Consider the following 12,042-nt stretch of genomic DNA (forward strand, 5'->3'; position numbering starts at 1 on the left):
AGCCTCCGAGACCGGAGGGTGTCGTGTCCTCTTTCTGAAAGCATGCGCCTCCCTATCTTGGAGGCTATACAGCAGCGGGCCACTGGAAGCCAAGCAAGCGGAAAATCCAACATGGTGGCCTACAAGATTGGGTTGCCTGGCTCGGAACGAGGGATATTGTCTGGGAAATTGGAACTTTGGCACCTAAATTCGTCCAAAAAATTGGTTGCGAAAATGCATTAGCTCTATAGGAACCCTGACGGTGCATTTAGGAAGTCCGGAATATCCAACCAATCTGAATTCTTGGAGTTCGAAAAATCCCTCTGTTACTGTATTCAAATGTTGTGGCAGTCCCCATGGAGTTGGAATTCTTTGTCAACAACTGTAGTTGCTTTCGGGGCATTGCTGTTTTTGTAAGCAAAAATGGCGGCGATCATGAAGGGTGCTGTGTTGGTGTTTTAAGCAACTTAAAGGGACTGACAACCAATTTTCATGGTACCAATTTTTTTAGTGCAGGGCAAAGCTTACCGGTCCGAGTGTCTAATCATGAAGTGGTAACGTAGGAAACGCTGTGAAGCATTTTTTATCAAAATTTTTCGATCTGCAGTGAGGATGTAGTGGTTAACCGGAGGCATGTTGAAAACGGGGATAGGTGGGTGTGATGGCGATTATATGCCAACATTAGTGGGAGGCAGATGACAAGTGCGGCTGTAGCTGTGAGAAAGTATAATCTTCGTTTATCAAGTCGATCTTCCTGCGATTCATGTTTTCCAAACTGTTAATGTATTTTTGCAATAATAGCTACGTGTTTTTGTAGTTTGCTGTCCATATGCTTTGGTATTTAACCAGTCAAAACGAGACCAATTGGATCGAAACTGAAACGCTTGCACACGTGATACACAGTTCACCATGTTGCCGTAGTCATGCATGCACTTATGCTTTCCGAAGCATAGAATAAAGCGTGATTGTATTGTCTAATAATATACCTGCCGCAATTTTAAGCAATAATTCTGCTGCACTTGATAACAGGCCATTTACATACAGTAATCACATAGAATACTTCCAAAGTACGAAGATTTCACCGCCAGGTCTCACCGCGTACTGGTTTTTGAGACTTGCTTTGCGAATTTAAAATTGTAATTCCTACCTAAATCGCGAACTGTGTGCTGGATTCTATCACTATAAATCATGTTAATTTCATTTCCATCAATGTCTCGCTACACATTCTGGCCAGTTGTCTGTCCCTTTAAGTATGCAGAAAATGCACTTGAGCACTTTTTGGGCTTGTATTAGCATTACACAGATAGATAATGAGAAAACCAACGTTCTGGCAAATTTTGATAATGCCGGGATGCAGTTCATTGTCGATAGATATGAAATGTCTTGAATCCTTATGGATGTTCGCCAGGGATACGAAAATTATTAGTTGCAAGGAGAATTTTGTTTAGGGCTTTCGTTTTATTTCAACATTCGACTGTAATTAAACACTTGACTGCTTAAAGAACGTTGTACCAGAGACCACAATGAAGAGCTGCCTGACAATGATGACATATTATTTTTACACTCTGCAAAGGCAAATTCTCCAGGTTTCTCGATGTATGATTTGGAAAAATTGGAGACCTGCTACTTTTTTGTTGTTTTAAAATCGGTGCATGTTACAATTGGGTGCACATTTTTTCTCGCATTGAACCCACAAAACTGGATGTGCATTATTCCAGTTAAATGCGGTAGTTAGCATAAATATTTTTGAGGAATGGCTTTATTTACTTTTACATTGCACATCTGAACCCTCGTCACACTTGTCTCCTGATCGCTTCAACTTGTTCCTGGCCATGATGTGCTATTTGGTGTTCAAGTACATTTTTCTTTAAACATTGTCTGCAACACATTTTTTTCTGCTGCAAGCCTCTAAATCTTCGTTAGGGGGTGCCTTTTTGTGTGTGGAATTCATTGTGCTTAAGTAGGATACCAGGTATCATAAAATTTTGTGCAGTATTTGCTTGTATAGTGCGGGCAAGAGCAAGCGTGTAGGCTGCTTGGTGTAGTTAAGGACCTATTTTTCGGACATGCCTGATAAATCAGACTCCTTTGCAGCACTGCCACGTATAGAGCCAATGTATAAGGATGTCTGAAATTTTGGATGCTAAAACTCGGTCCAATTTTCCGGACGTTCTACTATGCCTGAAGTCCTAAAGTGCCAATAATTGAAGCCATCACTGCTGGCATTTTGATTATCTTGCAGCATTGAACCAGCATGCTTGCATGCCGATCCTCTACCAGCCATAGCCACTACGGCAATGCTCAGCCTAGGTGCTTCGACGTTTGCTACCAAATGCTTCCTGCTCTTCGATGCTGTCTATTTCATTGAAAGAATTCGCTGCTGTCAGCAATGGCACCAACTCCGCTTTTGTCATCCTCACTGATGGTCACAATGCGTGGAACGTATGGCAAGGGTCAAGCAATGCATAAAGCAGGTTTCTGAAAGTCAGATTCGCAGTAATACAGTGGTGTTATGTAGTGAAGCATATGGAGTGAGGGAAGGGGCCACTGTCACGGGACAGAGTATGTATTCTTTATTAAAGGAAAAAACCAGTCGCAAAAGACAAAGGACAAAACAATCGATTGCGCATGCTCTGCTGGCCTTGCTGAGACCATGCCATTTCTAATAAAGCTCAGTTGATAGTACAGTCGTTGTGGTGTGAACATCTCATCTTGTCCTTTGTCTTTTGTGACTGTTTTTTTCCTTCAACTATGTACCAACTGCCCCTGATGTCAACCCTTCTACAATCAATTCCTTAATTATACATGTCCAAACCTGCCATCTCCTGCCACAGTACAAGCACTGATACACCTAATAAGTGTACAGGCAGGCCATCAGAGCTATCTTCAGATGCGCCTGTGGCAGTTTTGAGCCCTTAGGAGCAGTAAAGTGCACACATTCATTTCTTTCTGATGTTTTTTGCAGCCGCTAGGGGTTCCAAAAAATTGGGACATTGACTGTATGTGCTAAACTTCTTGATGGTCAAAGTTTGTTTGAATGTCCTGAGTGTTTTCAGGTACAGTTAACAACACGGTATTGGAAGTAATTGTCTCATATTTTATATTTGCAGGTGGTTCTTCGTTGCCGGGACTGTCCACACATTGTTCAGTGCCTGGGATACTTGATTACTGAGGGTGAAGTTTGGATTTGCATGGAGCTCATGGAGACGTGCCTTGACAAGCTGCTGAAGCGCCTCAGGCCGCGTGCTCTGCCTGAAGATATCCTTGGCAAGACAGCCCTTGGAGTCCTTCGTGCCCTTCATTATCTCAAGGTAGAGGAAGGGGTTAACAGATGCACTTTACCTCTGTAAGCTTTTTTAGTGAAGAAATACCATATGATTCAGAAACAGTAGAAAAAAGGTGCCAGCAAAATGCAGTTTTCACATAAATTCACTGAAACATGAGATATTTTTTGCAGTAAAAGGTTGTTAATTCAGATGTAACGGGACCGAAAAAAATGTCCTAATTATCTGAACGCCGTATTAACAAATAAACAAAAGCGGCATTCAGATCAAGCTGGAGCAGGATACCTTTGAAGTACTGTGTATGGACATCTACCTTTTGTGCAAATCCCAGCTGACGTGCCAATTTTTCTGAATCGTTATAAGTGGTCAACAGTTCGCAAGCTGTTGGAAGTGCCTAAACAAAAATCTAAAGTTAAGGGGGGAACACTGCTATTGAAATTATGTTCCTCATTTTTTTTCGCCAATGTTAATGAAACTTTGCAGTCTTATTATGATTCTTGTGCTGATTTCAAATATGTAGTTCTTTTTCCATTAGGCCATTTAGTTCTGAAGATAAATGAAATTCATTGCTCATCATTTGCAGAAACAATAGAAAAATAACCGGGCTACATACAAAAATTCATACTGGCACATGCCTAGGTACTAGAAAACATAAGGAACACAATGGTAGGAATACATTCTTGAAGTAACAAATTTTAATAATTCTATAGCAATTCAATCTTCACTGTTCCAAATGTGGGTACCCCACTGTCTGATCTAAAGCAGACCTGAAAAATTTTAAAGCATAAATTTAAAAATATCTTAATACCATTCTGTGCTTTGCACACTCAGTTATGAGCCACAACAAAAATTATGGCTCTGCCTGCCTTGAAGGCAACGATATTGCTGCCGTAAATCAGCAAGAAGTCAAAAATCTGTGTTTTGAGAAAATGAGAAAAAAAAATATGTTCACTTTTAATGAAAAGTGTAGAAACAATTTTGCAATACAGTCGAACCCACTTATAACGATACCGGTTTTAACAATATATCGGTTACAACAATGAGAAGCTGCTGCACCATCGACTTTTGTATGTTTTCCATGGTGAAATAACCCGGTTACTACAATGCCCCGATGCCGCATTATCGGTTATAACGATGAAGTCTGGCTGCTGGGTGTCCGAGCCAAAAGGTAGTGAAATGCGGAATCCTTGAAAAGAAAAAAAGAAAAAGGGAAATTTGAGTTGCTCCACGATGGGCCGCTGCTCCAACAGCCGCCGCGTGCTCATTTTCCAGCCATCTCCGCGCGGCTCTCTCCCGTTGCCCTTCCACCCCTCCGAAACAGAAATGGACCATGCCAACTGCGCCGCAAGCAGATTGCTCGCATGTTGCTCACTGGCTCCTCATTCAGTGCAGTTCTGCGAACAGCTTACTCGTTTGCGTTCGTTTTTGTTGGTTTTGTCGAAGTAGTTTTTGGCCACACGGTTTCTCATCTTCGCTTGACTCACCGCCGAAACGGAATATGGCTGATCCGCCTGCTGATCATTGGCAATGCACGACGTTGCCGATGAAAGGAAAGCGCATGGCTATAGATTTGGAAACTAAGTGCTTCTAACCAATGAGACGTGCTTTCATCGGATAGTGACGGCGACGACGGCAGTGATGATGCGGTAGGGCGGGCTGCCTTAACGTTGTCCTCACAGGAGGCCCGTCATGGTTCAGTCCCTTTGGGGCTTTGTTTTTGCGATGAACCTTCTGCTGCACTACGTAGAGCACTTTGATGCCTTGGAGAAGGATGTCGGCAAGCTTCGCGTAAAGCATGCATGGCTGACGGACATACTGTATTTACTTGAATCAAACGCGCACCTTTATTCCAATAAAACAGGTCCAAAAATTGCATGCGTGTTAGAATTGAGTACGTCCCTAAATTCGCGTTACCATATCACCATCGGCATTCGAAAAATGGCCGCCTCGTATGCGCTTCTAGCCTAGCTGCCGTAGCTTCCTTTATGTGCATACCTCCATGTTGTATGTGTAACCAGGCGCTGGTGTAACCTAGTCTACCGCCTGTCTTCCCATTTTCTGCATTAATTCAATCAGCATGGAAACACCAACTGCGAAGACAGTCAGCCGACGATCGCGGCTCAATAACGCGTAGGCGAGGGCGGAAGGGCCATCTTCATTCGCGTGCGAGGCATGTGGGGTGGGGGGAGCATTAGTCGAGAGAGGGGGCGGTTCTACTCTGGCGGCTGCTGCTTGCAGTGGGGCTGCCGTGTCTTGAAAGTGATCTGTAATGTGGACAAAGTACGTGCCTGTGCGGGCCTTACCTTCAAAGCAATCTGCGATGTGAAAGAAGAGCGCCCAGTGCCGGTAGCTTCATATGCACTGTGCTTTCGACGTTCACTTCGCAATGAAGATTAAGACAGCACGAAGGTCAATTTGTGCTGCTGCTGCCGCACTTATCTTGCCTAAAGGGGGACATGGCAATTGAAGTGGTCAAATTGTAAAAATTTTCGATTTTCTTATTTACTTTTTTCGCGGTCTACAGACCTTTACCTTGTGGTGAAATATTATGACAAAATATGGAGCAGAAACCGAGAAAACAACACTTTCCTAGAGTGCTATCATCAAAAATTGCAAAAAAAAAGAAGGGCTTCGAAAGGCACAGTCGCACTGCAGTTTGCTCGGCTATCCGTTGGTGCAGCGCCTCCATCTTGGTATCATCGTAAACAGGAGAAATCGGAGCTCAAGATAGTGCAGCACCATGTTTCTGCACCATAAAATAAACCAGCAAATGCGAGTGAAAAAAAGGCACAAGCAAGCGCCATTGCGATTCGGCACAATAGTCACGTGGGGCACTTGGCGTGCTCCTATTCGCTGTTGTAGATTCATACCGGCTAACTCTTCTGAATTCTCCGAAAATGTACGTATTTCGAGCAGTCTTACGATTTTATGAATCTTGCTTGAAATTTTACAGAAAACATTTTATTTGTGTAAAAAAAAAGAAACGTGAATATGTAGTCAAACTACACCCTGGTATCTTGCGCCGCCACAAGAGGACAATATGTAAGCGTGGTATCATCATCAGCAGCTACAAGGTTGTAGTGACTTCTGTCGTCTATTAGGGGGGTCACGAATCGATATCCAAAGCTCGATAGTGCCGATAGCACCTCTTGCGCCTCCGCGAAGCTGTTGCCATGCTGTTGCCTTTGTTTGCGCGGGTGTGTGGGTTTGGATTTCAGTCAGCTCCAGTCACTGCAGTGTTAGCCTCGCCTTTTGTGTGACTAGCTGCCACGTCATGCAGTGCGACTCCGGCCTATAGCGGCCTTGCAGTGTAATGGCGGGCTCGAAGCCCCGAAAGTACTTCGAAGTGTTTTTGAAATCATTCACAGCAGAATTTCCGTGCTTCGTGCAGTCGAAGAAAGAAAAGTTAGGATTCTGCACCACGTGCGACTGTAATGTGAACATCTCGCATGGTGGCAAGTCTGACATCAAGATCCACATCACTTCGAAAAAGCATCAGGGATACATGCGAGCTGCGGGCAGCCAGCCAAGCCTAGCAAATTTTGTACGCGATGACAACGACCTCTGTATGAATCTTGCAGAATGCTTCTTCATGTTGTTTTTAGCTGAACATAACATCCGCTGAGTGTCAGCGATCATGCCGGACTGCTTTTCCGGAAGATGTTCTCCAAGTGCAGAGAAACGAAACGCTACACCTGTGGACGAACAAAGGCTACATCAATTGTTCGGGAAGTGGCTGCCAACGCGGAGACTTCTTTGCTGGATGCCCTAAAACAGCAAGTATTTTCGATCGCTGTGGATGGCAGTAACAATAGGGATATGCAGCTTTACCCGTTTGTTGCTACATATTTCGTTAAGGGGGGATGAGGGTCTTGAAAACTTTTTTTTTATTTCTTAACGTATCTTCCTGAAAATTCGCATGCAGATATATCTTTCAATGCTGATTCCAAATATATATTCAGATTTGATATATCTCATTTAGAAATGAAGATATCGCAAAATAACTTATCCCACATAGGTCTTTTGTTACGGGCCATTATGGTAATTTCTTAATTAAAAAAACTAGTTTTAAAGAATAGCTGTCATTTCCAAGGACCTACTGCACATCCTAAAGCTAAAGAAATTTTTTAAAAGTCATCATATAGGTCATGAATGAATATCAAAGTAGGAAGAAAAAAACAATGCAGGAGTAATTAGCTTACACCTGACCTAATTGCTAGTCTATTTGGTTTAATGAAAAATGGAAAGCTTTAGGATGCAGCTGAGGTTTCACTGAAAAAAATGATACCTAATTCAATAAAATCAGTTGATGCAAACATTATGGAAAGTTCCGTAAGGCAAAGGCATTTGATCGAAAAAGCAAAGCTGAGAAAATTGCATTCAAAGTTTTGCTTACTCTGCCACTTTTGTTTACCTATCACATGGAAAAATTTAATGCTTTAGCATGCAGCCCAGTCATTACTGAACACAATAACACCAAACTCACAGAAATCTGTTCATGTAAAGATTGCGAAAACTTCTGTATTGCGTTGGCCTTTGACAAAAAAAAAGCTCAAAAAGTCACCTGCTATTTTCTATGAATCTGCCACACATTCACAAAAGTCCTGGGCAGTAGTCCTGGGTTCTGTCAGGCTTGTGTTTCTTGGCCATCCTCTTCTTCACCTTTTCAGCGTTGGTGTGACTTTTATCAGACCTGCACAGCCTCTGCTTATCTTTCTCAAGGCTCCTACGAATGAGGCAGCTCCCAGGACTGTAACCAAGCTGTGCTGCAACAGCTCTGCTGGTTGCTGCCATTCCTTGGTTGAAGCGAGAAACTGCTTCTGCAACAGCTCTTTCAACAGCCAGCAAAGAGTCATGCGTGTTCTTGGAGCTTTGGCTCCAAATGACAGAGTGTAGGCACTCAATGGCGTTCTGTGTCATGCCATCTTTGCAGCGCTCCAAGAGGGCCTCGTCGCCCAGCCTTGCAAAGATTGGCTCAAGAGCAGTGCGAACGTGGCCTGGCAGAGGGTTTTTGTGTGGTGACGGCTCCACTTGGTTCGCCAAAGCACGATTGAAGGCACACCACGAATCAACCCCTTGAGGACAGCAACTGTGGTCTGGGGCTTCATCTGTCGAGGTCATGTGCAACAGCGTGGCATGCACTGCCTTTTTCATGCCTGCAACGTCGTGGCTGTGGCTCCGCAAGGCATACCCATAGTAGTTTGTAATTTTCTTTATCTTATCTTGGGTGAGGTTGCCCTTTCCGCCAAGAGATTCTCCTTGTGCCTTCTTCTTCTCCACCAAGTTGCGAAGAGCCGTCCCCATCCGCTTGTGGACATGGTTCAAGCAGTCTTTCTTTTCAATGGATATATATCCATACACTTCTCCTGAGGTCAATGCATGAAAGGTGCGGCTATCACCATCAGAAAGTATAGTTGTGTACCGCAACCCATTTTTTTCCAGAGACCTGTTGAACAAAATGATAGCTGCTTCAGTCTCCATCCGGCCGGCATTGCAGTCGATGTTTTTCATGCACTTGTGGTTCATAGCCCAGTCACCGTACCCATCATCACTGGGATCAGGTGCCCCATGGCACCCACGACAGTACCTCGAGAGCACAACATGGTCCAGTACTAGGCCAGTGTATAGCTCTATGATGCAGCCTACTGCAATATTTGAATTGTGACCACGTGTTTTCCATGTGCCATCAAATATGACATCTACATTTCCTGGTGGATTCAGGAAGTTCTTGTACATGTCCTTCACCACTTTGACGCTTGCTGCTTCTGTAGCAGTAGCTACTGCCTGGCAAGCTTTCACCATGGTGTCCATATGCCCCCTGAAAGTCTTGTGGTGAAGTCCTCGGTGAGAGAGGTTCATGGTGGCACAAAAATCTGCTAGGGCAGTCACTCCCTTGCCTATACTTTGAATTCCCTTCATTGCCCGCAAATTGACTTCAAAGGGCGGGATGTTGGATTTCCCGGGCACTCGTGGCGACGAGAAGTGCCGCTCGGCGAAATCGCAATTTGAGCATGTGAGCTCCAACTTCACTGCTAGGCCGTATTCTCTCTCACTGCACTTTGCGAGTTGGAGAGTGGTCATCCCACACTTGCTGCAGCTTGTGGACACAAACATCTTCTTTAGCACTGAGAGATCAACGATGATGTACTCTGTGCCGCGATCGTCATCTTCACTTGCTGTGGCGACGTTCATTAGCTCGAACTTGCGGGAAGTCGCGGACTGCTTCGCCAATGAAGTTTTAACGTTGTCTGCGTAATTTTCGCGCCCCGCGCACTCCGCCTCCGTGAAAAACACCGTGTCGAAGCGTTGAGCACGCGAGCTCGGTTCAGCCGCGTCCGTCGGCACCGAAGCGGCGTGCGGAAACGCCGAAGTCAACGTTAGGCTTAGGTCAGCCGGCTCGGCCGCTTCCGACGACACGGAATCCGAAGCGACTTGCAGCGTCTCAAAAGTTGGCATTTTCGACGGGCTTAGTCCAGGCGCATCCACCGGCACTGCACAGACTTGCGGTAACGAAGTTGACACTGATCGGCACTGTCCAGCCGCGTCCACAGGCGAAGCTAGCGTCGACGGGGTTTGTTCAGCCGCGTCCACCGGCGAAGCTGTTGTTGGCGAGCTCAGTCCTGCCGCATCCACCAAGGGCACAGCAGCTTGCGGCATCACCGAAGCTGTAGTTCTCGACGATGTAGCGCTGTTCTTATTCCATGCGCGTCTCTTTTTGCCGACTGCTTTTCGCGTGCTTGCTTTCAAGCGCGCGTCTCGCGCCATCGTGACACGCGGAACAAAGCCACCAGGCACGCAAAAGCAAGAAATTCGTGGTTAAAAGAAGCGACCCAATAGCCAAAATATCTAGAAGAACGATAAAGAAAAAGGCAGAACGAAAAATACTAGGAAACAAAGAGGAGCTCGAAAAATGACGTGCGTCCAGGCGAAAGCAGACGACGTGAAGGAGTCGGACAACGCGGCCGCGGAAGGCGAAGCATACGTCACGGCCAATCAGAGGGCTGCGCCTCGAGGAGGCGCCCGGTTCACCCAATCAGCGGCTGTCTCGCGACGATTTCCCGCTTGAGAACGGGTGCCAATCCCTCCGCTGCACGAGGGTCTAGAGCGTGCCGAGGGGCGCCAGAATGGAGAGCGGGAAACCAGCTTTCAAACGAGACCAAGATGGCGCCGATCGGTACGCGTCGCGCGGAGCTACGGCAGCTTGAAAATGAGGCAAATCTTCGCGCTTGGCGTTCAATTTCGGCTCACCGACGTTTATAAATTACCGTTTATTTTATACTTCGAGTAGGAATTGCGCCATAATATTTTGTAGAGGCATAGTTGGGACATTAAGGACTTCAAAAACGCAATTTTTGAAAATTGCCATTTTTGACCATTTTTCGCGATTTCAAGACCCGCGTCCCCCCTTAAAGAAATGAGTAGAGTCGAAAGCCACCTTCTTTGCCTCTGGACAATCCAAGAGGAAGTGACGGGTCACAAGATTGCAAACCTGGTTCTGGATCCTGGTCGGGATTTGCCTGTTGGAAACCTGTTGGCTATGTGTTTGGACGATGGCAATGTAATGATCGGCAAGAAAAACAGTGTTGCTACTGTATTGAGAGAAGCTCAACCAGGTTTGATAGGGGTTGGTTGCCCGTGCCATCTCATTGACTTGGCCGCCCAAAAAGGAGCTTCATGTCTTCCTGTAATGGTTGATGAGGCTTTGGTTGACGTCAACATCTTTTTTTACCTAGAGAAAAGCTCAAAATGGAAAGATCAAGTTCCAAAAAATGCATGACGCCGAGGTCAGAAAGATGTTGAAGCACTCGCTGACATGTTGGCTTTTGTTGGGAAAATGTTTAAAGAGGCTGCTTGACTAGTGAAAACCACTACTCGGCTTTTTTTTTTAAATCTGAAACAAAGTAGTGCAACAAGCAGAGCTTGTTTTTGGAGTCATACCAGATTCTGAAGACTTCCTCACAGACCCTCAAGAACCCTGCACTGACCCCAAAGTCTGCTACACATCTTCACAAGACTGCTGCAGGCCTTGGGAATCCCGCTGCCATAGTTTTACGAATTTCCAAATATTCAGGTTGTCAAATATGTAGATTTGAATTGCTGACAAGTTGCGCGTTTCGATCAATGTCATTAATGATTGTGGCTGCTTAACGCACATGTTCTGTGATGAGCCCCCAAAGGAAGCAAGTTCCGAATGGCCCACGTGTACGGAAGACCATAAAAGGCATGGAACAGAGGGAGAAAACTACTCGTAGAAGTGGATGCCACCAACTGTGTCGACGAGGCATGACTGGTGCACGAGGGTAACCGAGAAAGCGCAGCGCGTCCATGTGCGGTGCTGACGACATGACATCGGCAAGTGCAGAACTTTTCGCATAAAATATTCAGCTGTGGATTTCGGCTCCAAATCTCACTAATGAAGAGGTTGCACAATGAGAGGAGACAAGAGCGGACGTATTGAATGAGCTGTCATCCACCTCTGCACGACGCATGGATGCATGACACAAGAATGCTACCAAGGTGCACGAAATGGCTGTAAAGAAGCGAAAACCTACACTAAAACGTAAAGAAAATGTGTCCTCATAGGCAGAGGACTATATCCCAGGCGTGTTTTAGGTGCTCAAAGTAAAGATTTAAATGTTTGCAACAAATGAAAGTTCGAGCTCCATTTTCTTAGCTTTCATTTTTTGTGTAGTTGCTTGTAGTCATTCCAGTGCCATTTCGCAACGAATGAACACAAAAATATTGTCTTTTGCACTTAGATCCTGAAACATAAAGCTGT

General features: G+C 45.2%; 1 protein-coding gene across 1 annotated transcript in view; it reads left to right on the forward strand.

The window, feature by feature from the left end:
- The window catches only part of LOC139048122 (dual specificity mitogen-activated protein kinase kinase 7-like), a 73,447-nt gene that overhangs the window by 14,856 nt on the left and 46,549 nt on the right, over positions 1–12,042 (forward strand). Inside the window, exon 4 of the mRNA XM_070522605.1 lies at positions 3,090–3,290. Coding sequence (XP_070378706.1) covers positions 3,090–3,290 — 201 coding nt within the window. The remainder of the gene's footprint in view (positions 1–3,089; positions 3,291–12,042) is intronic.

The sequence above is a fragment of the Dermacentor albipictus genome, chromosome 1, assembly GCF_038994185.2.
Source record: "Dermacentor albipictus isolate Rhodes 1998 colony chromosome 1, USDA_Dalb.pri_finalv2, whole genome shotgun sequence".
Taxonomy (NCBI): Eukaryota; Metazoa; Arthropoda; class Arachnida; order Ixodida; family Ixodidae; genus Dermacentor; species Dermacentor albipictus.